This window comes from Spea bombifrons, chromosome 1 (genome assembly GCF_027358695.1).
Source record: "Spea bombifrons isolate aSpeBom1 chromosome 1, aSpeBom1.2.pri, whole genome shotgun sequence".
Taxonomy (NCBI): Eukaryota; Metazoa; Chordata; class Amphibia; order Anura; family Pelobatidae; genus Spea; species Spea bombifrons.
The window spans coordinates 3396656-3424206 of NC_071087.1; the positions used below are offsets into that span (position 1 = coordinate 3396656).

A 27551-nucleotide genomic window follows, 5' to 3' on the forward strand; every position below is an offset into this window, starting at 1 on the left:
ACAGGATTGTGTAAGTTGGTGTGGTTTTGTGTTATAGATAATTTGCATCTTATCTGCATATTGTGTTTCACATATGGTGTGATGCATGCTGGTCATAGAAACATAGAAAGTGACGGCAGATAAGAACCAGAAGGCCCATCCAGTCTGCCCAACCTCTGAGTACTCTCCTTTAGTACTTGCCCTTATCCTATATCTAGCTTGGCATTATGCCTGTCCCATGCTTGCTTAAATGACTTTACTGTATAACATCTACCACTTCCACTGGGAGGCTATTCCATGCGTCCACTTTCCGTAAAGTAATATTTTCTGATGTTACCATTAAACCTTTGCCCCTCTAGTTTATGCTTGTGTCCTCTTGTTGCGGTTTTATTTCTCCTTTTAAATAAACTTTCTTCCTTTACTTTGTTGATTCCCTTTAAGTATTTAAATGTTTCTATCATATCCCCCCTGTCCCGTCTTTTTTCCAGGCTATATAGGTTAAGATCCTTTAACCTGTCCTGGTAAGGTTTATTTTGTAATCCATAAACCATTTTAGTAGCCCTTCTCTGCACTTTCTCCAGCATTTCTATATCCTTCTGGAGATCCGGTCTCCAGTACTGTACACAATACTCCAAGTGAGGTCTCACCAGTGATCTGTACAACGGCACGAGCTCTTCCCTCTCTACTGCTAATACCTCTCCCTATACAACCAAGCATTCTGCTAGCATTACCTGCTGCTCTACTGCATTGTCTACCTACCTTTAAATCCTCAGAAATAATTACCCCTAAATCCCTCTCCTCACACGTTGAGGTTAGGACAGTATCAAATAGTCTATACTCTGCCCTTGGGTTTTTATGCCCCAGGTGCATTGCTTTGCATTTATCCACGTTAAATGCCAATTGCCACAGCTCTGACTATTTTCCAGCTTACCTAGATCGTTTGCCATTTTGCTTCTTCCTCCAGGAACATCAACCCTGTTGCAAATTTTTGTGTCGTCAGCAAATAAACATCCCTTTCCATCAACACCATCTGCAATATCACTAATAAAATATTAAAGAGAACGGGTCCAAGTACAGATCCCTGAGGTATCCCACTGGTAACAAGACCTTGTTCTGAATATACGCCATTGACTACAACCCTCTGTTTTCTGTCACTCAGCCACTCCTTAATCCATTCAACAACATTGGGATCTAAACCCAGAGATTGCAGTTTATTTATAAGTCTTCTATGTGGGACAGTGTCAAAGGCTTTACTGAAATCCAGATACGCAATGTCTACTGCACCACCGCGATCAATTACTTTAGTCACCCAATCAAAAAAATCAATAAGATTTGTTTGGCAAGATCTTCCTGAGGAAAACCCATGTTGTTTTTAATCTTGAAAGCCATGTGACTTCAGATGTTCAACAATCCTTTCCTTTAACCCCTTCAATCCCCTATAGACGTACCGGGACGTCCAAAAAACGCCCACAAAGAAACCCCTATGGACGTCCCAGTACGTCCAGCCCTTCGTGCAGCGTTAGGGACACATCGTTTGACAGCCTGGACTCCCCACTGACAGCAGAAGCCGGCTTTGCCGGCTTTCTGCTGTCCGATCGCCTGTAACAGCTTCCGGCATGAAAGCCGGTAAGCTGTTACGGGTAAACTGCCCGATCGCGCGATCGCACAGTTTCAAATGCGCGATCGGGCATTCCCTTCCGGGTTGCGTCACTGCTGACGTAAACCCGGAAGGTCATCGGAGGACAGGATATCCCCTGCAGGGATATCCTGCCCTCCGATGAGGCACAGAGACGCTATGATCTGTATGCAGGTCTGTGAGGACCTGCATAGAGATCACAGTGTGATCGGTGCAGGGGGATCGCGGGGAGGGGAGTGAGAAACCATCTTTCTCACTCCCCCTCCCGTCCTGTAACAGAAAAGCTGGAAAAAAACAAAACGTTAGTCATTTAAAAATAATATTAAATAAATCATTAAAATAATAATATAAATAATACTAAAAAAAATTATAATGTGAGCTGTGATGTCATTGTGACATCATTGGCATGTTCAGGAGGTCCCTAGGAGGACCTCTAACCATTACTGTGAAGAAAAAAAAATATGAAAAATACAAAAAATGTAAAAAAAATTAAACTAAAAAAATTTTAAAAAAAAATATATAAAAAAAGATAATAAAAAAAATTCTTAAAAAAACCTTACATCCCATTGCCCTAGCATAACATCTAGCCAGTATAACCCTCCTGCCCCCGTTCACAACCCCCAAACCCGTTAAGCCATAGGCATAAAAATTATACAAAATTGTACACCTTATAGTATGCTCCCTGGTGATTGGAAGGTCTGGAAAATCTATATAAATTAGGTATTTCTGAAATCAGGACACCTGAATTGATAAACTTGGAGGGGATTTTCCATCACTTTACCTAATTTTGTGAGGATTCAGAGGGAAAATGTAAAAAAAAATTTGTTTATTTTTCTAATCTTCGCTAGTTTTTACTAAATTTCTCATTCTAAATTTTCAGCTAATCATCCAACTATGGTATGAAACGAAAGCTCTATCTCTCCTTGAAAAAACAATATATAGTTTACATGGGTACACTATTCACAGGAAAGGAGAATAATCGCTAAACCGACATACCCCAAAAATGGCAAAATTGCTCTGGGCTTTGAGGTACCAAAAACCCCTGGGATTGAAGGGGTTAACATTGTTTCCATTAATTTTCCCACTACAGATGTAAGACTAACTGGCCTGTAGTTGCCCGACTCCTCCCTACTGCCTTTTTTGTGTATAGGCACAACATTCGCTACTTTCCAATCCCCAGGGACAACTCCCGTTACCAATGATTCGTTAAATATATCAGTTAACGGTTTTGCTAGTACACCCCCAAGCTCTTTTAATAACTTGGGGTGAATCCCATCAGGCCCCATCGACTTATTTGTCTTTACCTTAGACAACTGAAGTAAAACCTCCGCCTCGATAAACTCACATATTTCAAATGATTCAGTCTTTTTTCCCAACTGAGGTCCCATTCCATCATTCTCATCTGTAAAAACTGAACAGAAATATTCATTGAGGCCGACAGCTAAACCTTTATCCTCTTCTACATATATGCCTTTTGTTTTTAGTCTAACTAATCCTTGTTTAACTTTCCTTTTCTCATTTATATATCTAAAAAATGTTTTAGCTCCATTTTTTACTGATAGGGCTATTCGCTCTTCTGCCTGTGATTTGGCAGCTCTTATAACTTTCTTTGCCTCTTTCTGCCTAATTTTATAGATCTGTCTATCTTCCTCACTTTGGGTATTTTTGTATCTACTAAAGGCCAACTTCTTGTCTTTCACGATTTTGGCGACTTCTGCAGAGAACCACAGCGGTTTCCTTAATTTTTTACTCTTACTGACCAACCTAATACAATTTTCTGTTATCTTCGATAAAACAGCTTTTACAAAATCCCATTTCTCCTGAACGCCATTTAAATTGTGCCAGTCTGATAATGACTCCTCTATACATTTTCTCATTTTAGAAAAGTCAGCTTTTCTAAAATCTAAACCTTTTGTTTTTGTGTGGTGTGACTCAGTCACTGTTCGTATATTAAACCACACAGACTGATGATCACTAGATCCCAAACTTTCACCTACAGAAATATCTGTTAACAAATCTCCATTTGTGAACACTAAATCCAATATGGCCGCCTTACGAGTTGGTTCCTCAACCACCTGTTTTAAAGATAATCCCAGTAAGGAGTTTAGAATATCCGCACTCCTGGTACAACCAGCTACTTTCGTTTTCCAGTTCACATCAGGGAGATTAAAGTCACCCATGATTATAACATCCCCCTTCACTGTTATTTTAGCTATTTCCTCCACTAGTAGATTATCTAGATCTTCTACATGTCCTGGGGGTCTATAAATCACACCTATGCGAGTTACTTTACTTTTGCCAAATTGTACTGTAACCCAAACCGACTCTATGTTCTCCTCACCAACTTGTATTAAGTTAGATTTGATGTTGTTTTTCACATATAGGGCCACCCCTCCCAAGTTCCTGCCCTTTCTGTCTTTTCTATATAAAGAGTACCCCGGTATTGATATGTCCCAGTCATTTTTCTCATTATATCATGTCTCAGTAACAGCCACTATATCAACATTCTCAGTTGCCACAACTGTTACAAGTTCATGGATCTTATTCCCTAAACTGCGAGCATTTGTAGACATGACTTTTAGCTTGTCATTTAACACTGATGCTGCAATCACTTTCTGTCCTTGCTTTGGGGGGCAAAATATATGCTTCTCCCTATTATCTGTATAGACCAAGCCCCCAGATCCACCCACCTGGTTACTAAGTAAATCGCCTTCCCTTTCTATACTGTCTAACCCGGTATTTATTCCCCCCCCCATTCCTAGTTTAAAATCTCCTCCAACCGTCTAACCATTCTCTCCCCAAGCACATTGGACCCTCTTGCATTTAGGTGCAATCCATCACGACTATAGAGATTGTACCCCAAAGCAAAATCAGCCCAGTGCTCTAAGAACCCAAAGCCCTCCTTCTTACACCAAGACTTCAGCCATGCATTTAGCTGCCTAATCTCCCGCTGCCTTTCTGGTGTAGCGCATGGCACAGGTAGTATCTCTGAGAATACTACTTTGGGGGTCCTTTTCTTAATCTTACTACCCAAGTCCCTAAAATTATCTTTTAGGACACTCCATCTTCCTCTTACTATGTCATTGGTGCCAATGTGCACCAAGACAGCTGGATCCTCACCAGCCCCTCCCAATAATCTATCCACTCTGTCCGCAACATGCCGAACCCGGGCACCCGGGAGACAGCAAACCATTCGGTTGCTGCGATCAGAGCTACAGATCACCCTGTCTGTTTTCCTGATTATTGAATCCCCTACCACCACAACCTGCCTGGGCTTTCCTTCCTTTCGGATCCCCTGCACATTGGATGAGCTGCTCTCCCGGCTGTTAGAGAGAACAGCTTTTTCCGGAAAGTCTACCTCTGAGTCTGCCTCCCCAACATGCTCACTTAAAAGGGCAAATTTGTTGGGAGGGAGAGGCTCTGGGCTGGCTTGCCTCTTCCTCTTCCCTTCCCCACTGCAACCACGTCTTACTGTCACCCAGCTATGTGCCTGACTCCCTTCTGACTGATCTCCTCCCTCATTGCTAGGGGCCCCATCTAAACTTTGCTCAGTGAGCAACAGACTCCTCTCAAGGTTGTCAATCTCTCTCAGTGTTTCAATGCGCCTCTTCAGAGCACCAACCTCAGCTTCCAGAGAGACCAATTGATCACACTTACCACAGCGATATGGACCCAGGAACTGCTGTTCCAAGCATGCATACATATGGCATGATGTGCACTGAGTGAAATCTCCAAGTTTGCTCATACTTTATAAAGGGACGCGAGTACAGAATTTAAACAATTGCTTTATGTCACTTACCCTCCTTTCTCTTGCACAAACTGCTGTGGTGCACAGACTGGTCACTTACAGAATGCAAGTCCTTACAATGAGCAAGCTCTGTGAGTTTAACCACTTCCTTATAACAATATAACAATCTGTAGATATAATAAAGGTTAATACAGTTGCGGAATTTAATGTCTTAATACCCTAAGGGTTTGCTATGACATCTTAAGTGAAATATCTTATATCAATATTTGCACCAGCGAGACATTTTCAGTGACAGACTGAAGTCTGCATTACTGATTTCATGTTGACCGATCATGTGTAGCGACACTCAGCATCATTTTTTGAGACCCCAGATGGTCTATGTAGACTATGCTGGGATCGCTAATGACTGCCCTCTTCTGGCTTATCACGGTTACAACCCTTTAGTAACCTCTTTGTGACCCAAAGGACCCTCAGGGCAAATTAACAATTATATTTTAGGGTTTACTTTCCCATTTCCCATCAATACTAGCTGCATATAGAATTTATGTACCAATGTTTTTATATTTTATTCAACTTATGTAAATAATAATAAGAAAAAGGGAAATAACGGTTTGAGAAAAAAATAGCAAAAACATCAAAATCGCTCCGGCCCTGTAGTGTATCAGCTCTGGTCCTTAAGGAGTTAACACTTAGGACTGTACATGGAATATCATTGACATATGCAGAGCAAGGGGTTCAGGTCAGTGGGTATGAACAGGAAACTAGTGATAGGGGAGGAGCTTGTGAGCAGGAAATAAGGTTATAAAAGGAAGAGATTCACCACTTTCCAATCATTTTGGAAGAGTATGCTCCTGCACAGGGCAGATTGTATCCGACGGGCAGATTCTCTTAGCTCGCTATATGCTCCCCTGTGGTTAGGGTAATATTTAACCTGTTTGCTCCTGGTGTGGAGAGCTGTATAGCTGGATAACAGTGTTCCCTGTGTTTGTATGTTGGGTTGTAGTTATACTCCTGACCATGTATATATATATATATATATATATATATATATATATATATATATATATATATATATATATATATATAAATTAGTACAAAAGGGTTAATGTTTCCATAGTTACAAGGATGATTTAAAGTGACAGACCTAATGTCTCACGTTTAGATTATACTATTTGTCCTGAGTTTAGAAATATCCAATGTTTTCATGTTTTTTTTTTGCTTTTTTCTACAAGTTATTGGGCAATAAGTACAAGTAGGATTTTGCTATTTCAAAACCAATTTGTTTCCAAATCTGGTAATTTTTCCCTCATGTTCTATTTTGGGTATCTTTGAAGCCGTCCAATGCAATTTACCCAATCAAACCATATATTTTTTAAAACTAGACACCTCAAGGTATTTCAAATGCCAGTACTGTAACTCCATGCATGAGATTCTACCACCAGCCTTTGTCATAGTTTGTGGTATTAATTTTTTTGTATTTTTTTCACACTATAGGTATAAATTTATAGCTCCAGGTATACGTTATTATCAAACAACACCTCGATATGTGTTCAGCAACATTTCCCGAGAACAGTGATACCACCCATGCATGGGTTTGCCTGGTGTTTGGGAGCAAAAAGGCCACATTTGGGAAGTGCACCCCCCCCCCCCCATTTTGGTCAGTCTGTGCCTACGCCCTATCTTTGAACCCGGCCACTCCAATTTACCCCTTTGGTATCTGAAATGGATGGTTCCTCTGATGCATAATTATTTTTTAATGTCACCAGTTTTTTTATTACAATTATTTCAATACACACATTGTGATTAGAAAGCTGGGCCCCATTGACTTGCATGGTTGAATATATTGAACCTGCAAGTGGAGCCAGAGTTCTCAAGAGCCTCTAGTGAACTTTTCCAACTTTGTTATTTTTTTAAAGGCCGCGCTGCCATCTTGTGAGTGGCAAAATCACTCGCAGTGTCGGTTGTGCTCTCGCGAGTGGTCACAATGCGTCTTGGAGTGATTGTTCTGTGTTGCTGAATACCACCGTAGCATTGCAGGCGTTAATATTTGTCCCCACAAGCTTGAGTTAAAAGCACTGATCTGAATGTCCAGGGTGATTCCAGGTCAAATGCTGTGAGTTAAGTAACTGCAGCAGTTAAAAACTGTCAAAAGTGGGCAGATGATGATCAGATCTCTCCTGGCCAATAGGAGTAATCTTATCATTATGACAGCCCCTGGATGATCCTGCCTTAGAAAGAGAGAGGGGTCATCTAGGGTCATTATGAGAAAAAAAAACACAAATTAATAAAAAAATACATAATTGTCAGTGAGATTTAAGTCACTGATTATTGAACGGTCTCCCTGATCGATGTCAGTGGCCTAAACTCGTCACTTTCAAGTAATCAGATTTTTTCAAAAGTTTAGATATTGAACTGCGCTCATTCCAGTTTTTACTGCACAATATCTGAGAAACATGACTTATGTATGCATGTGGGGTAGCGCTGTACTCAGGGGGTGTTACTGAGACCTATTTTGCTCTTTCACACATCCGTTCAGAAAAATAAATTATTGACTAAATGTGGAATCGGCTGCATGGGACAGTCCAATATGCCCCTAACTAGTTTCCCTGAGCCGTCTAGTTTTAGGTAATGTATAGTTTTAAGGGGTTAAAATTAAATATGGGAAGTCTACGTACCCGGACCCAGCAAACTGATCTGCCAAAATTCTATGTTTAAAAACTATAATGCGCATGTTCCGATTTTGAACCCGCAGTGCCAAAAAGACATGCCCTACCCATATATATTCCCATCCCCATTCAAACATGCACAGGCCACTCCCATCCTCAAGAAACCCTGCCTTGATCCAAATTCCCCTACTAACTACCGCCCCATATCACTACTTCCAATACCATCCAAACTCTTAGAAAAACTAATCTACGACCGTCTAACCCACTTTCTGTCCTCAAACTCTCTGCTCGACCCCCTGCAATCCGGTTTCCGCCCACAGCACTCGATCGAAACTGCTCTCATAAAAGTCACAAATGACCTTCTATTTGCTAGAAACAATGACCACTACTCTATCTTAATCTTACTTGACCTCTCTGTTGCTTTCGACACAGTCGACCACCCCCTCCTCATACAGACTCTCAGCTCTCTTGGTGTCCGTGACACTGCTCTCTCCTGGATTAACTCATATCTTTCCAACAGGTCCTCCTCTGTGTCTTTTGCTGGCGACTCCTCCTCCTCTATGCCTCTGTCTGTTGGAGTACCTCAGGGCTCTGTCCTGGGTCCTCTACTGTTCTCCATCTATACTTCCTCACTTGGAAAACTCATCGACAGCTATGGATTCAAATACCACCTGATGACACACAAATCTATCTCTCCACCCCCAATCTCTCTGCATCTGTCCTCTCTCAGATCACCAGATGCCTATCTGGCATCTCTTCCTGCATGGCCTCTCACCACCTCAAAATAAATATGTCTAAGACTGAGCTCCTTCTAATCCCTCCTTCTATTCCCCTCAAACAACTAATCCACTCCCTCGTAATCTCCCGTCTAGACTATTGCAGCAACCTACTTACTGGCCTCCCTAACTTCCAAATAATATCCAACAATGACCTGCTCCTTGCATCTTCACTCATCTCCTCCTCCCATGCCCACCTACAGGACTTCTCTCGCGCAGCACCAACCCTCTGGAACTCTCTTCCCCATGCTATCCGACTCTCACCAACTCTACCCTCCTTCAAACGCTCCCTAAAAACTTTTCTCTTCAGGGATGCCTACCACTGACATGAACATCAAAACCTCTCTCTCACCCACTTACAACCCTTATCTCGCCCCACAATAACATCATTCACTACCACGCAGTCCTCACCTCCTGTTTCTCACCCCTTATCCATCTAGAATGTAAATTCCTACAGGAACAGGCCGCTCCATTCCTCTTGTATGTGTATGTCAAATGCTTGTCATTTTGTACTTGTCATTATCTGTAAAATGTTTACCTTGTACAGCGCTGCAGAATCTGTTGGCGCTTTATAAATAAAGTATAATAGTAATAATAATGTATATGGGGTATTCCTGTACTCGAGGGGTGTTTCTGAAGACAAATCACGAGTTGTTTCAGTAATTTTATGTAACCAGGGTAAAACATACTGAAATACTGTGTTTGGATAGAATGGGTTTGTTAAAAATGAAAAAAATGTTACTGCAATGTTTAGGATGGACTGGCACCAAAATGGTTAAATAAAAAGTGTTAAAATTCCCCAATTAAAATACTTTGGGATGTCATCATTCAAAAAATATATACTTTTGTTGAGCAGTTTCTCTTTTTCTGGCCGCTATTGGGGCGCAACTCCCCAAGAAACAGCGATGCGCATCATTCATATTTAACCCTGTAAGTGCCAAAATAAATGAAAATATGAGGTGTTTCCAAAAACTGATTTTGTCTGGTCGCAACGTCCCTAATTACTCTTGTGTGAATGATAATAAGGTGGATGGATTTATTAGTGATCACCAATCAGGTGCTACCATTCCCATAGCACAGTTATGATTCACTGCCATCTCAAGTGAGTCTTTTTTCAGAGAAGTTGTACAAAGGCTCCAGCTTCACTCATCTGGAGAAGACCCAGAACACGATCCTAACTGCTAAATTCTTATAGCAACTCAAGTTATCAATTCGCTTACATTGCAAACTTGAGTCTTAATTGAAAGACGTCTGAAGTGCTGTATGTGATGGCTGTTTGATGTTTTACCCAAAGATATTTCTGGAAACAGCTTCACAAAGTAAACAACCTCTAGCGCTATAGGCTTGTGCTCAGTCTTCTGATATAATGCAGGGAGAGTCCAGGAAGTGGGTTATTACTTCCTGGGGATTAAAGGAAGTGACGGACATTTTATAAAAAAAAAACATCCTCGCTATGCTAATGGTGGATGTCAGAGCTGGATAATATGAATACAACTAGAATATAAAAAGGTACATTAACACAAATTGTGCATTTCTGTATTAAACCATATTATTTAAAATTCAAATAGAATAAAATCAGATCCAATCACCTCCGTGAATTAAATTTTAAAAAACCATGACATATGCAGAAAAATCAATGATAAATTAAAAGTGCTGAATAACATTTACATCTGAGAAAACGATAAATATTATTAAAGGACATAAAACTGCCGATGAATGAAACTTCCTTCTAAAACTAACTAATACTCTAAAGACATTTGATTAAAGTCTGCGTTTGTATATTTCTGTTCATGCAGACAATTACCGGCGCTCTGCGGTTTTCTTATAATTTAAAACCAACATAGAATTGCGATCCCAAAACACAAAGTCCTGCATCTATATTGAGACTCCATTGCAATGAATGAGACCGCACTGTATAAAAAGAGTCGAGATGTTCAGGTTCATTACAATGATATCAGATGCAGCAGATGCCACTGACCCACACGGTGCTCGATTCCACCGAACCCGGCAGACACTCTCTGGCACTCGGCAGGTTACTGGGCTGCATGATGCTGATCGCTGGGTCTCTTCCATTGAAACGTCTCGTTTGTTTGTTGCTCCTGTGTGTGACGCCCTGCAGATCTGAGATCCAGAGCCCAGCACCGGCCTGTCATCTGCAAGTCATCAAACCATTTGAAGACTTTGAGTATTTTAAAGATGGGGACATTATAATTGGAGGAGTTCTCACGGTGAATAATCAAATGAGGAATTTTTTTTTTTCTGGACAGGATCATTTTTCCCCCCAAATAGTCTGTGTCATGTAAGTTCCCACAACTAACCATAAAAATAATATCTGCAGAACAAATTCATTTTATAGAGAGCCCAAAACTACTAAGGGAAGTGACTATGTTAAGCAGTAAATCCAGTTGCTGTCCAGCTGTTTTCATACATTACATTTTTTATTTCCCCCTGCGTGGTATAACTTGCACACATCCTCTAGTGCTATTTTGAAGTAAATATATACATAGTTATTACTTTTTATCATTACATTCTATTAGGCTGTTTTGTGAAATTAACGTTACACAATGTAAGATGTGTTTTTTTTTCTTCCAATATTATGAATTTTATGCTATTGACTTGATTGGGAGAGTTTATATCTTTTTGTAAATCTACCCATATAGATTTAAAAAAATATTATGAGGATATTGGAGAAAATACGTATCTGTAAAACAGAGGTCATTGTGTTTTATACTAAGGAGCTGACATCCCCTTTTGAGAACATGATAAATGCATGATAATGGCTACAAAGGTTAACCGAAATGTTAGGGTAATTACGGCACTCACGCTAGTACTCTATTGACCTATGACCTGTTTTGCCATTTGTTTAAATCCAGAACCTTTGTCAGTTGATGGTAACATGGTATTCCTAGAAAGTCTTAATAAGTGTTTTTATCTGGCAGACCTCTGACTATGTTCTTCTGCTTTAATCTAATTCTTCTACCTTTACAGCCCAAGCCCCATGGATTACATCAATTTACTGGTCTTTCTTTTCGCCATTGATACATTGAACAACGACCCAAACATTTTACCAAATATTACCCTGGGTTATCATATATATGACTCCTGTTTAGATGAAAGAAAAGCTGTGAAAAGCATTCTTCAGATTTTGTCTGGCCGCGGCATGACCGTCCCTAATTACTCTTGTGCGAATTCTAACAACGTGGCTGGATTTATTGGCGATCACCATTCTACTACTACCATTCCCATAGCACAGTTACTAGGGGTGTATGGATACGCACAGGTGAGTAACCTGAATGGTCTTCCATGTATTGTCTGACATTAGCATTCAGTTTCATGGTGAGATCACAACCATGTCTGACTCCAAGCTCTTATTAGAAACCTTTACCACAGAATGTTTACACTTTTCTCTTCCATTTTGTAGATCAGTTATGGAGCGACAGACTATGCGCTGAGTGATAGACGTGTTTATCCGCATTTCTTCCGCTCTGTTCAAAATTATCTTGTCTATCATAAAATTATTTTGAAGATTTTAAACCATTTCGGATGGACCTGGGTGGGAATTCTCACGGTTGATGATGACACCGGAGAGACAGAGAGTCAGGCTCTGAGAGCGTATCTGACAAGTTATGGAATTTGTATTTCCTTTACTGTAAAAATTAGTTTATCACAAGAACTATCTGAAAATATGAAAATAATGTCAGAAACGGTTTTAATGTCATCGGCTCAAATTATTATACTCTGCGGCTCTTTCAGCTTTTAACTCTGTGTCTCAAACATAAAGATATAACATTAATCCTTCCTCCTGCCTGGGCTTCCAATGAATATCTCACAGATTTCTTTGTAGAACCCCTGAATGGCAGTCTGGCCATAGAACTGCATGCTCTAGCGCTACCGGATACCGGAAGTTTCTTTGATAATATCCATCCTTCAAACCGTCCAGCAGACAAGCTTCTCGAAGATATATGGATATTGTATTATAAATGTTTATCAGAAAATTCTGAAAAGAATAGGCTTTATGAAGAGATCTATAAAATATCTCTGTGTAACTGCAGCGGGAAACCTAAATTATTTGTTAAAGCTCATCTGACCGTTGGTGTTTCTTCCCGGGTGTTTATTTCAGTGAGTGCTTTAGTTAAAGCTTTGCATGACATGCACTTATTTTATAACGAGAACGCAAAAGGAAATACAATCCAAAACATCTATAAGCACCAGGTATGTATGAAATACAGACTGCTTCACGTGTCAGACGCTGACGGACATACAGGAAGAATTTCTAAGGCTTTATTTAAGAATATGAATTCTGGTCAGCCTTTACACCTCATACCTCCCAACATTTCAAAATGTGAAAGAGGGGCACTTTTTTTTTTTTTTTTTTTAATCTCGTGGAACCAATACAAGCAATCACACTTTAGAATGTCGCGCTCGCATTGCCACTTAAAACACGCTTTATTTTTGTCAGCACAGTCATGCATGTTAAAAATAACCAACACATTGAATTGAATTCCCATAAGGCTCAGCCAGACATACTACTTCCATGATGCTGGCTGAGCGTCATGAGAAGTGCAGCAACAGTGAAGCTGCAGATGCTAGCTGTGAACTAAAATTCCTATGATTCTCAGCCAGCCCGGTGTCCACCATAATGCCGGCTGAGCATCATTGGAAGAGTAGTCCACAGCAGCAGAGATTTTTTTTTTTATTAAAAAAGGCTAATGTTAGCCTCCCTCCTTTGATTTTGGAATCAAAACATTTGCTACTGCAAACATTTTTAGATGAAAAAGTTCCATTTTATTCAGTGGAACAAAACAGAGATCACATGATTCTTCACAATATTCTTTTCAAGAAACTTTTATTTCTTTATTAATTCATGTAAACTATTTTTTCATATTTAATAAAAGCTATGATTGAGAATTTTTTTTTATTTCTTTTTATTTGCCAATCTGCCCCCAGGCTTGGCACTCTGCCCCCAGAAATGCCTTATACCCCCCATATGACACTCTGCCTCCCTGATATGCCTTGTACCCTTCTATATGCCGCTTTGCCCCATGATATGCCTTTTAACCCCCTATATGCCACTCTGATGAGTCTTGACACCAGGTGCGAAATTCAGGTGGCAGGGTCAGAATTTGGTGTAAACAACAAGAAAGCATGGATCCATCCTGCCTTGTATCAACGATTCAGGCTGGGGGTGGTGTAATGGTGCGGGGGACATTTTCTTGGCACACTTGGCATTGTTTAAATGTGACAGCCTACCCCAATATTGCTGCTGACCATGTCCATCCCTTTATGACCACAGTGTACCCATCTTCTGATGGCTACTTCCAAGAGGATAATGTAAGTATCAAAGCTATCTTCATAAAAATAGGGCTGCCCCATATCTCTGGAATCTACTTTCACCGAACCTTCAGCATTCACCCTCCCAACATTCAAGAAACATCTCAAAACCCACTTTCCTGTCACTGATGCAACTCCACACTACCTCTCACTCTTTATCTGTGCCTTATGCTTGTTCTCACCCCATTCCATCATGATTGTAAGCTTGTGAGAAGGGCCCTCTCCCCTTAATGTATCAGTTTGTCTGTCAATTCTCGTCTTGTCATACCCCTTGAATATATGTATTTTATTAAGTGCTGCATAAATTGTTGGAAATAAAAGATAATAATAATAATAATAATAATCCTCTCAAACTGGTTTCTTAAACATGGCCATGAGTTTACTGAACTCCAATGGCCTCCACAGTCACCAGATCTCAATCTAATAGAGCACCTTTGGGGTGTGGTGGAACAGGAGGTTTGCATCATGCCTTCATGTGCATATGGACCAAAACCTCTGAGAAATGTTTCCAGCACCTTGTGCAAAGTATGACATGAAGAATTAAGGCAGTTCTTAATGCAAAAGGTGGTCCAACCCAGTACTAGCAAAGAGTATAGCTAATAAAGTGGTCAGCGACTGTATATACAGATCAGCCATAACATTACGACCGCCTGCCTAATATTGTGTAGGTCCTGATGGGTCGAGGTCTGCTGATGTATCTGGCACCAAGACGTTAGCAACAGATCCTTTAGGCCAGTTAGATGGGGCCTCAATGGATGCATCCTGGTGCTATGTTTTCTCCAGGTAAATGACGCATCCGGCCATCCACCTGATGTAAAAGGAAAACGTGATTTATCAGACCATGCCACCGTCTTCCATTTCTTCCAGTTCTTATGCTGATGTGTCCACTGTAGGAGCTCTTGTCTGCAGACCAGTCAGGGTGCCCATGCTGACCCCTCAGCATGGGCACCCTGACTGGTCTGTAGCTACACAGCCCCATATTCAACAAACTTTAGTGCTCTGTGTGTTCTGACACTTTTCTATTAGAGCCAGCAATAACTTTTTCAGCAATTTGAGCTACAGTAGGGATTTGACCACACGGAGCAGCCTTCGCCCCACACGTGCATCAACGAGCCTTGGCTGCCCATGACCCTGTAGTCTGTTCACTGTTTTTGCTTCATTGGACCACTTTTGATAGGTGCTGACCACTGCAGACCGGGAACACCCCACAAGAGCTGCAGTGGAGATGCCCTGACTCAATTGTCAAGCCATCACAATTAAGCCCTTGTCAAAGTTGCTCATATCCTTAAACTCTTTCCTTCTTCCAACACATCACTTTGATGATGAAAGGTTCACTTGCTGTCTAATACATCCCACCCACTTACAAGCCCCATGATAACAAGATTATCAGTGTCATTCACTTCACCTGTCCGCGGTCATAATGTTATGGCTGATTGGTGTATATCAGGCATGTCCAAACTTTTTTCGAAGAGTGCCAGATTTGATGAAGTGAACATGTGCGAGGGCCGACCATTTTGCCTGACATTTTCTGAACCATTAAAATTAAATGCAAATTAACTATTTTATGCAAAGTTTATTGAAAACGGCATACCACATCTATCCCTTTCTCACTATCTCCCCTCCCTACCCCCTTCTCACAATCTCCCCTCTCCCTCCCTACCCCCCTTCTCACAATCTCCCCTCTCCCTCCCTACCCCCCCTTCTCACAATCTCCCCTCTCCCTACCTACCCCCCTTCTCACAATCTCCCCTCTCCCTCCCTACCCCCTTTTCACAATCTCCCCTCTTCCTCCCTACCCCTCCTTCTCACAATCTCCCCTCTTCCTCCCTACCCCTCCTTCTCACAATCCCCCCTCTCCCTCCCTACCCCCCTTCTCACAATTTCCCCTCTCCCTCCCTACCCTTCTCACGATCTACCCTCTCCCTCCCTACCCTCCTTCTAACGATCTACCCTCTCCCTCCCTACCCCCCTTCTCACGATCTACCCTCTCCCTCCCTCCCTACCCCCCCTTCTCACGATCTACCCACTCCCTCCCTACTCCCCTTTGTAGGTCACTTACCGTCAACTCCTGTGTTGGGAGCGTGAGGCGTTTGTCTCAGGTGCCGGCGCTTCACTGCTGAGTGCCGGCATATGACGAGACAAACACCTCACGCTTCCAACACTACACTCTGGGCAGCGCAGAGGCAGGCGGCGGCAGCGCCGGCGAGCAGAGGAGTCCTGGATTTCTGTCAGTCAGGGGGGCCCAAGAGGTGCCAAGCGGTCGTTTTCAGCAACCGCTCGGCACCCTTTGGGCCCCACTGACTGGCAGAACTCCAGGGCCCGGTCGCAGTCGCGACCCCGGTAGTTCTGCCACTGCCTACAATTTCTTCATCAGATGCCCTTGTGGCTGTGTGTGCCGGCGCAGGGAGAAGGAAAGCCCAAATCTAGCAACGTCCGAGATCACAAGATTTGGGCTTTCCTTCTCCCTGCGCCGGCACACACAGCCACAAGGGCATCTGATGAAGAAATTGTGTAGGGGAGGGCAGGGGCGTACCTAGAGTATTTGGCACCCGGGGCGGATCCTGTATGTGGCACCCCCCCACACACACACTTTAAAACTACCTGGCCGAAACTGAATATGACCCCCCCACACACACCATAAAAAAATCTAACACTTTTATTTAAAGTAAGTAACACACCAAAATAGGACAAAACAATTAAATAACAATATATATATATATATATATATATATATATATATAATTGTTAACAGCAATCACATTCTTATCATGCCCAGGCATACCCAGATTCCAGGAGGCACTCGCAGACTTGGCATGATAGGAATATGATTGCCCTATCTACCCCTTCTCGCTCCCTTCTGCCCTATCTACCCCTTCTCACTCCCTTCTCCCTATCTACCCCTCCTAACTATCTACCCTCTCCCTCTTTGAAGTTCACTTTCAGGAGTCCTGCGGTGGGGGTGCAAGGCCTCTGTCTCCCAGCTCTGCCACTGTATGGAACAGTATAGAGTGATGGGAGTTATGATGTACTTTAGAGCATAATTATATAATGAAAAATACATTGGAAATGGTACAGCATAACACCCATCACTCTCACACACTTACCAATCCACACGTATACCAATCCACATGCATACCAATCCACACGCATACCAATCCACACACACATACCAATCCACACACACATACCAATCCACACATATACCAATCCACACACATACCAATCCACACATATACTAATCCACACGCATACCAATCCACACACATACCAATCCACACACACATACCAATCCACACACATACCAATCCACACACACATACCAATCCACACACACATACCAATCCACACACACACCAATCCACACATATACTAATCCACACACATACCAATCCACACACATATACTAATCCACACACATACCAATCCACACATATACACCAATCCACACATATACACCAATCCACACACATACCAATCCACACACATACACCAATCCACACACATACACCAATCCACACACATACACCAATCCACACACATACACCAATCCACACACACATACCAATCCACACACACATACCAATCCACACATATACCAATCCACACATATATACCAATCCACACACATACCAATCCACACACATACCAATCCACACATATACCAATCCACTCTCACTGTATGCTTTCCTACCTTTCCTCTTTTCTCGTTACAGCTCCTTTTCCTGCTCTTCGCTCCTCTTCTTCTTCAGTTCTTCTGTCTTCTTCCGAGGGCACGGGGTTCAGAGGGCACGGACAGCGGTGGGCGCGGCTTCAGTGTTGTGCGCCGGGATCTGACAACAAACCCCGGCGCACAACAGCTGTTGCCGCGCGGATCGCAAGGGAGCGGTATCGGAGGTCTTTAACAGACCTCCGGCTCCCTTGAGTGATTTTAAGCCGGGTTCAAGGGAGATCCTTGAACCGGCTTAAAATCACTCAAGGGAGCCGGTGGTCTGTTAAAGACCTCCGATACCGCTCCCTTGCGAGCCTGCTCCTCCAGCGGCGGACATTACTGTCCGTCTCTGGAGGGGTGCCGGCAAGTTGGCACCCCTCTGATGAGCGGCACCCGGTGCGGACCGTCCCCCGCTCCCCGCTAGGTACGCTACTGGGGGAGGGTTAGATTTCAACCCTCGTCTACAGTCAAACATGAACCCTGTTTAAAGTTACTGTAGACGAGGGTTGAAATCTAACCCTCCCCTACACAATTTCTTCATCAGATGCCCTTGTGGCTGTGTGTGCCGGCGCAGGGAGAAGGAAAGCCCAAATCTCGCGCTTTCCTCCTCCCTGCGCCGGCTGATGACACCAAGTCCCGTGGCTCACTTGGGGGCCGTATCAGTCCGGAACGCGGGCCGGACTTTGGACATGCCTGGTGTATATGGACAGAGGTCTTTGCTGTGATGTGACTTTTACATGTATAATATTATCCATACTAAATGATGAACATCAAAAAGTTAAAAGCAAAACCCACTGTTTTGTAGTTTTACATATTTCTTCCACAAGTTAGGTGTCACTGAAGGGAAAATCTTACTTTATGATCAGCAGCATCCCTTGAGAATATACAGAGATTTTGGTAATTTTATTAGACAGCAAAATCCTATCTTAAATATTACATTATATTGTTTGCAATTTTTGAACTTTGTCTTGGGACAGAGAGGGTTTTTTTAAAGTTATATCTCTAGCGAAAGTACCTTGTTTGGTACCTATTTTAACATTTATTAGTATTTAATATTATTACACACATGGTACAGGAAGAGGGGCAATCTTCAAATTGAAAAAGGGCATGAAAAGGCTTAGGGTATTACACATGCAGCATTAAAGAGAAGTGAAATAGCATTTAATGTCTAGGAGTTCCTTGCAAATGATTGCAACGTATTAGAGGCCTTTATGTTGTATATTGTTGTATATTTTATATAATTGTTACTTGCGGCCTCTTAAGTTATATCGCCATTCTAACACTAATTGCAGCTCACATGCAAAATCCAACGAAGAAAACTCTCCTACATTGTGACTGTGAATGTCCTCTTGTTTTGTTCTAAATCATTTTTAACAGATGCATCGCTATATAAAAAGGATAACAATTGCATCTCAGTTGGGCCGCACATTTTACGATGAACATGGAGAATTTGCATCTTATTACACAATTACAAATTGGGTGTTTTTATCAAATAAGTCTGCATTTAGAAACCTTGTGGGTAACTTCACTGAGTGGGCTCCAGATGGTCAGCAGCTAATCATTGACTCGCATTTAGCAATATGGAGGAACAAAGACAACCAGGTAAGGGGGGGATTATTGTTTTTGTTTTCCTACATTAAAATTAAGCTACATTTCTATAAACTTTACAGGCATAGAGTATATTAAAAATAATTTAACAGAAATGATATGAACTCACCAGCACCATACATCCTAAAGATGGTAAAACAAAACCACTTTGACGGTGTAATGGTTCTAACTTGTGAAAAACCCTGTAGCATGAGAGCCATAAACGTCACACTTAAGACTGACCATCCTAAACACCCACTAACCAGACCTCCCAGCCAGACCTCGCTAAGCCAGGCTCTGGAAAACCTCCCCCAGACAACACACAAATGTCCAGGCAAGTATTTCCTCCCTTACCTCAGGGATACCTCAGGTCTTTCTTAGGGGATCTCCTTGTCCTGGGAGCATAGAGGAAATTCTTCTTTCCACAACAGTCTCTGATCGCCAGGCTCCAGGTTTTAATGCCCAGCACCTATGCCTGATGCAGACCACATAGGAATCATAGACTGGACCCTACAAAGCTCTAGTCTCTTGGAAAAGCTGTCAGTTAGTGATGTTGGGATCATGAACGAATCGTTCATTTGATCCAGTTCTTTTTAGTGATCCGGATGAATCGGTTCAGTAGACTGAACGATTCATTTGTAGCGGTTCAGTCTGTGAATCATTCAGCTGTAACCTGATCCTAGAGCTGTGACTCATCTGCAGAGCACTCAGACACAGACTCTGGGGTCAGGTTACAGCTCATTCATTCACAGAGGAACGATGACTCATAGAGTCAGAGACTCGTTCAATGATTCGAATGATCCGAAGACTCGAATGATCCGAAGACTCGAATGATTCAATGATTCAAATGATTCGAATCTTACAGGGATCCGGATCTTACAAGGATCCGAATTTTACAGAGATTCCAATCGTACAGAGAATATTACTGATACCATACTTTTATAAATAAATACATTAATAATGTTCACACTGCCCCCAGGATTTAGATTCCCCTGAGTTTGCCCCCCTTTACCTATAAGTGCACCTACAGTTAACTTTATTAAATTAATTAAATTAACCCTCAGTCATCAGCATAAAATTAACCCTTATACCCCATCAACCATAACTGCCCCTGAAATTAACCGCAAAGATCCCATTAACCATAACAGCCCCTGAAATTAACCCTAAATACTCCATTAACCATAACTGCCCCTAAATTAATTGCATGTACTCCAGATAAATTACCTAATAAATTGGTATGGTTGATGGGGTCTTTAGTGTTAATTTAGGGGCAGTTATGCTTAATGGGGTGTTTAGGGTTAATTTGGGGGCAGTTATGCTTAATGGGGTCTTTAGTGTTAATTTAGGGGCAGTTATGCTTAATGAGGTGTTTAGGGTTAATTTGGGGGCAGTTATGCTTGATGGGGTGTTTAGGGTTAATTTGGGGGCAGTTATGCTTAATGGGGTGTTTAGGGTTAATTTAGGGGCAGTTATGCTTAATGGGGTGTTTAGGGTTAATTTAGGGGCAGTCATGGTTGTTGGGGTGTTTAGGGTTAATTTAATGGTGAGGGTTAATTTAATTAATTTAATAAAGTTAGTTTAAGGTGCAGTTGCAGGTAAAGGGGAATGTAAATTCTGGGGGCAGTGATTATTAATGTATTATTTATAACAGTATGGTGATATTCTCTGACTGATTCGAATCCCAATGAAGGCAGAGAGTCGTTCAAAGATCCGGATCTTACAATGATCCGGATCTTACAGTGATCCGGATCTTACAGTGATCTTCCCTGTAAGATCCGAATCTTTGAACGACTCTCTGCCTTCATTGACATCACTGGAGGCAGGGGGGAGGATTAATAATGAAAGGGGCGGGGCCAATCGTTAGTGTGCCTGCACGGAGTTACTGGAAAACAGTAACTCCTGTGAGTCACACTGAGTGATCCGAAGATTCGGATCATGAATCGGATCATTTCAGTGAACGAATCGAAATGATCCGATTCACTTTAATGATCCGAACTTCCCATCACTACTGTCAGTATATACAGTCCTAAAAAAACACAGCAGCAAGCTTTAATGAGGCTTTAACCCCTTCGTGACAAAGGCTGATTTTACTTTTTGTACCCTTCGTGACAATGGCCGTTTTAACATTTCTGCGCTGCTCGTGTTTAGCTGTAATTTTCTTCTTTCCCGTTTACTGAACCCACACACATTAGATATTGTTTTTTCTTTAGATGACATTGTTTTGATTGTATCATATTATTTTCTATTAAAAAAAGTATAAAATATGGTGAAACATTTAGAAAAAAATGACTGTTAGTTGAAAATTTTTTTACTCATCTATAAAAGGTAATAAAAAAAACCTGCTAAATAGATTCTACTATTTGTCCTGAGTTTAGAAATACACAATGTTTTTATGTTTTTTTGCTTTTTTCTACACATTATGGGGCAATTATTACAGGTAGCGTTTTGCTATTTCAAAGCCATTTTTTCCAAATCTGGTAATTCTTCCCCCCCATGTGCCATTTCGGGTATCTTTGAACCCGGCCAATGCAATTTACCCCATCAAATCATATATTTTTGAAAACTAGACAGCCCAGGGTATTCCAAATGCTAGTATTTTAACCCTTTCCAAGCACTAATTCTACCATCAGCCTTTGTCAAACTTTGTGGTAGTCTTTTTTTTTGCATTTTTTTTTCACACACATTTTAGTTCAGGTATGAATTAAAAGGTTCTCGTATATGTCACTATCACAAAACACCCCAATATGTGTTCAGCAACATCTCCTGAGCGCAGTGATACCCCACATGAATGATTTTGCCTGGCTGTTTGGGGGCAAAAGGGCCACATTTGGGGCATGCACATTTTTCAATGTTGAACTTTGGCATTTGGGGATCCACTGCCCATGCCCTATTTGATACATCTTTGAGCCGGGCCATTTCAGTGTGCCCAATAAACCATATATTTTTGAAAACTAGACACACCAGGGTATTTTAAATGCTGGTATTTTAACTCTTTGCATGCACACATTTTACCACCAGCATTTTTTCAAAGTTTGCACTAGTATTTTTGTGTGTGTATTTTTCCCCCACACACCTAATTTATGTATGAATTTACAGCTCCTGGTATATGCCGCTGTCACACGACACCCCAATATGTGTTCATCAACATCTCCTGAGTGCAGTGATACCCCACATGCATGGGTTTGTCATTTTTTGGGGGAACTATAAGGCCACATTTGGGACGTGTGCATTTTTCTAATTGGAAATTAGATGTGTGGCCATCCTTCCCCGTGTTAATTGGGACCTTGTTGAACCTGGCCCATTCAATTTACCCCATCAAATCGTAAATTTTTTAAAAGTAGACACCCCATGGGCATTTAATATGCCAGAATTTTAACTCTTTCCATGCGAGAATTGTTTTAAGCTAATATACTAATTTTAGGACTTGCTCACAAAAATATATTTTTTATATATATTTTATTTTTTTTGCCTTTTTTTAACAATTTTTTTTCAACTTGAAGGTTCCCCTGATAGTGAGATCAGTGGGAAATTATTTTTACATTTTACAGTTTTTTTACTATTTTTTTCTAAATATTAATTTTATTTTTACTAATCATACTGTGATTAGAAAGCTGGGCTCCTTTGACTTGCATGGTTGAATGCAGTACCTGTATTCAACCTGCAAGTGGAGCCAGAGTTCTCTAGAGGGTCTGGAAACCATCTAGCGAACTTTTTCGTCTTTATTGTTTTTTTTCCCGGGCCGCCGCCATCTTGCTGATGGCGAAGATCACTAGCAGCTGCGGCTGTGACCGCTCTCCAGAGCGGTCACAGTCCATCCCAAGGTAAGTGTTTGGTGTCGCTGGATGCCTCCTGATCGAGGCATTCCAGCGACACCATTTAAGTTTACGAGGCGATCGTTGATCGCCTCCTAAACGCTTTTAAAACGGGCGTTGACGCCCCGGGTAGGGGCCAGAGATGGCCCCTTTGTGCCGATCATGGCGTTGCTGAATGCCTCGAGGTCGAGCCACTACAGCAACGCCGTTTCGGTGCAGAAAGCGAAAATAGATCTGCACCCGTTTAAAGACGTGCCGGTCCTTGATTTTCCGTGACGTGCCCGGATCGGCAATTGTCATCAAGGGGTTAATGAGGCTTTAATGAGAAAATGAGGCCACACCCTCCCCCGAAAACAATGCAAAACGCAACATTTCTGGGACCACATTCACTCACTCTCTCACTCATGCATTTTCTTCTTCATCCGCATCTTCGCGGCACCTTCAGGTTTATGATTGCACTTTATGTGGAGCCACCACATGGACAATGTCCACTGCATGTGCACTTATTATACTGTCCTTGGAGAACACTTTCAAATGCTGCTGTTTGCACGGTTATTGCATAAATGTATTAGAATAGGGAATACCAGGGGCTTGTGAATTAAGGCAATTAATTATTTTGATCTTGTTGAATGATTTTCTAATTATATAATCATCCAATCATGTTCTACTCCTAATGTATTTTTCAAAACAAAGGAATTACATCTTTATTTAGAATATTTTTGTAGATATATCTATTATTCTGTGATTGTGCTTCTTTATTCTTTACTAATTTATAAGAGTGGCTCAAACAAGAACTATTTTTTTTTCTGTTTGTAGATTCCAAGGTCTCAGTGTTCAGAGAACTGTTTGCCTGGATATCGAAAAGTCCTGAGACCTGGAACACAAATCTGCTGCTACGACTGTGTCCGGTGCTCAGAGGGAGAGATATCCAACAGATCTGGTATAATAGATTATATAGAATCATACACATAATTTACTCATAGTAGGTGTGTAGGAATGAAGCCTGCTCCTGGTACTCTGTGACTTGAAACACGCATGGGATAGGCATATGATTCCTGAAACTAAAACAAGGCAAAGGAAAATTGGGGGGATTAGATTTGGGGCTATTTTTGTTTGTTATTTTCAGTTCAAATCTAAGAAATGTAAACAAAAAGAAGTAATTTAACATTAGTTAATATGGATACACTCAGTGGGAGGGAACTATATACTATATTATATTTTATTTTTAATTTACATATTGAGGCATAATGTTACTTTGCGTTATTTTTCAGACAGTGAGAACTGCATTGTTTGCCCAAGTGATAAATGGTCTAATGAGAAAAGGGATCGATGTATTCCAAAATCGGTGGAGTTTCTATCATATTTGGATGCAGTTGCTGCTGTTTCATCTTTTGTATCAATTCTGTTTTGTCTTTTAACTGTTGTAATATTACTGATCTTCATTGTCTTCAGAGATACCCCAATTGTGAAAGCCAATAACAAGAACCTCAGCTTCCTCCTCTTGGTCTCCATCATGCTGAGCTTTCTCTGTGTGTTTCTGTTCCTCGGTCGTCCTGAGGATGTAACCTGCATGCTGCGTCAAACAGCTTTTGGAGTCCTCTTCTCATTAGCCGTGTCTTGTATTTTAAGCAAAACAATCATGATCTATATTGTTTTCAGAGCCGCAAAACCCGGCAGCTCCTGGGCAAACTGGGTCAGTGTGAAAGTCTCCAATTCTATAGTACTGCTCTGCTCATCCATTCAAGTTATCATTAATATTTCCTGGTTGGCCATTTCCCCCCCATTCCAGGAGCTGGACATGCACTCTTATCAGGGAAAGATCATCGTTCAGTGTAATGAGGGCTCGGTTATCGCCTTCTACTGTGTCCTGGGTTATATGGGGCTTCTGGCAGCTGTTAGTTTTATTATAGCTTTTTTAGCCAGGACATTACCAGACAGTTTTAATGAGGCCAAGTACATCACCTTCAGCATGCTGGTGTTCTGCAGCGTTTGGATTGCGATGATCCCGGCCTATCTGAGCACCAAAGGGAAGAACATGGTGACCGTAGAGATTTTTGCCATAGTGGCTTCAAGTGCAGGACTTGTAGGATGTATATTTATTCCAAAATGCTATGTAATTCTTTTGAGACAGGAATTGAATACAAAAACATATTTACTTGGAAGCAGAATTAAAGGTTTAACCAAATAGTTATAAGAACCATATTCTGCATTGTAAGTTGTATTATCTTATAACTGTCAATGGTCAATTTCAGAAATCTGAAATTTTTTTTCTAGACATCAAAAGACCTTTTTGCACACAATACCCCAATGTCCTGGACTTTTAAGAAGCATATCTTTAAGTCTGATCCTACTTATAAAAAGCAACTATGTTAACCCTTCTATCTTTTATTAGTTACAGCAAAGGTGAGGAGTCCACATGTTTGCAAAACAGAGAAACTCAGCAGCACACAAAGCAAAACACACACAACAGGTTTAAAATAAACCTCTATAGACATTTTGTAGATATAATGTTTATTAGTATAAATTAGTCAATGATTCGGGACAATTAAAATATTCCATGATTGGAATTGAGATAATGGACCCTCCAGACTTATCCATCCCTGAAAAAGACGATGAACCAAACACGAATCCCTAAATTATTTTGTATTTCCTTCTGCACTTGATCATTTGCATACTGATAGTTGAAAATATTTTAAAGGACACTAATATCTAATAAAATAAAATATATTCCAGATCATGTTTATACTATTTTTGTTCATATGGGAAGTATAAAAACAAAGCTTGGTTGGGCAGTGAATCTCGTCTGATACTACACTTTATTATGACATCCTTTTTTATTATGGAATAAATACTATGTCACTAAAGGTATTGTTACAACAGTCTGTTTTGTGACCCTTCCAAACATAGTGTGCCAAAAAACTCATCTTTACTAATATGAACTTATTTGCCAGTATAACCAGAGCTCAATCTAACTAGGGATGACCTGGCTGCCGACTCACATTTATGACCTTGAACTCCATTAACATTAACTGCTGAGTCAACCAACAGATTCGTATGATAACTTCACTGATAAAGTACTAGGATAGGCTCAATTACTTACTATATGACTTAACTCTGTCACTCTTGACTCTGTTCATAGAAACATGGAATTTCACAGCAGAGAAGAACTATTTGGCTCATTTATTTGTTTTTCCTGATGTAAGACTTTGGTCTTGATCAGTCCTTGACCTTGTCTTAGATTCCGAACAGATCAATGCCTCTTGCATGGATGCTTAACTTTGCTAACTGTATTAGCCCCTACCATTACTGATGGGAGGTTATTGCATTTATCTATTACCCTCTCGGATCGGGTTCCCTAGAAGAGAATCATAAACAAATTACATTCTTTGGCTTTGGATGTCAAAACACATGAATGTGACTGCTTTATGTGACACTGCTGAGCTGCGTCGGAGCATTTACAGAGAGAAAACTGAGAAATGAGATTCTTCTGTGTGAGAATTGGTCAACCTTGGGCTACTATTTCTCACTGTGTCTAATTTCCATAACTGAAAACTTGTGGGACGCAGCCAGGACTGCCAACTGACGTCAGACCTTAGCTTTTTGGACTGCTGTCTGTAACCTGACTTTGCCTCTCTGACCGTCCCATTTGTCACGGATTCTCTAGTCACCCCTGCGTATTGGGCTCCTCCTTACACGCTACTGGTACCTCACTGTACCTGACAGCTGTTCGTTTTGGACAAAATGTGTAGGTCTTTCTTTTAACTCAAAATGACATTTGGAGGGTCCCTGGCACCTTCTAGAAACTGCTTTCATTATAGAAATAAAAACAACTGAGGGTTAAGGAAGGTCAAAGAGGAGAAGCAGTAGTATTATTATCTTTTATTTTTATAACGCCAACAATTTAGCGCAGCGCTTCATACAATATATAAATTTAAGAGGTATGACAAGACTGGAATTGAGAATTGAGAATTTTTCATACAATTAGAGCACAAAGTCTTTACTATATTTAGGCGATATACGAATTTAAGAAATCTTATTGGAGCAGTCATAGGATACGCTTGCATTACACAGAAGAACCCTCTTACAGCTATATCACGTGTTTAAAAGCATATGTTCATAGTACTCAAGTTGCATTCAAGTCTAAAGTGTGTGACAGAATAAAAGTATAACAATGATTTCTTACAGTTGTTTTCATAAAGCTATAGACGTAATAAGTTATTATTTTATGTTTGTTGGCATGTCCCGAGTAGCCATATATAATTATATACTGGATCTTTTATGTGCGTGTAACGGGTTTTTACCCCAGT

At 41.0% G+C, this 27551-nt stretch overlaps 1 protein-coding gene across 1 annotated transcript; it reads left to right on the forward strand.

Moving 5' to 3' along the window:
* The first annotated feature begins 11965 nt into the window (after positions 1-11965).
* On the forward strand, positions 11966-25432 carry LOC128468209 (vomeronasal type-2 receptor 26-like). Its single transcript, XM_053449904.1, has 3 exons — positions 11966-12085; positions 24061-24184; positions 24516-25432. The coding sequence occupies exons 1-3, from the start codon at positions 11966-11968 to the stop codon at positions 25430-25432; spliced, it is 1161 nt and encodes a 386-aa protein (XP_053305879.1).
* Positions 25433-27551: the final 2119 nt, after the last annotated feature.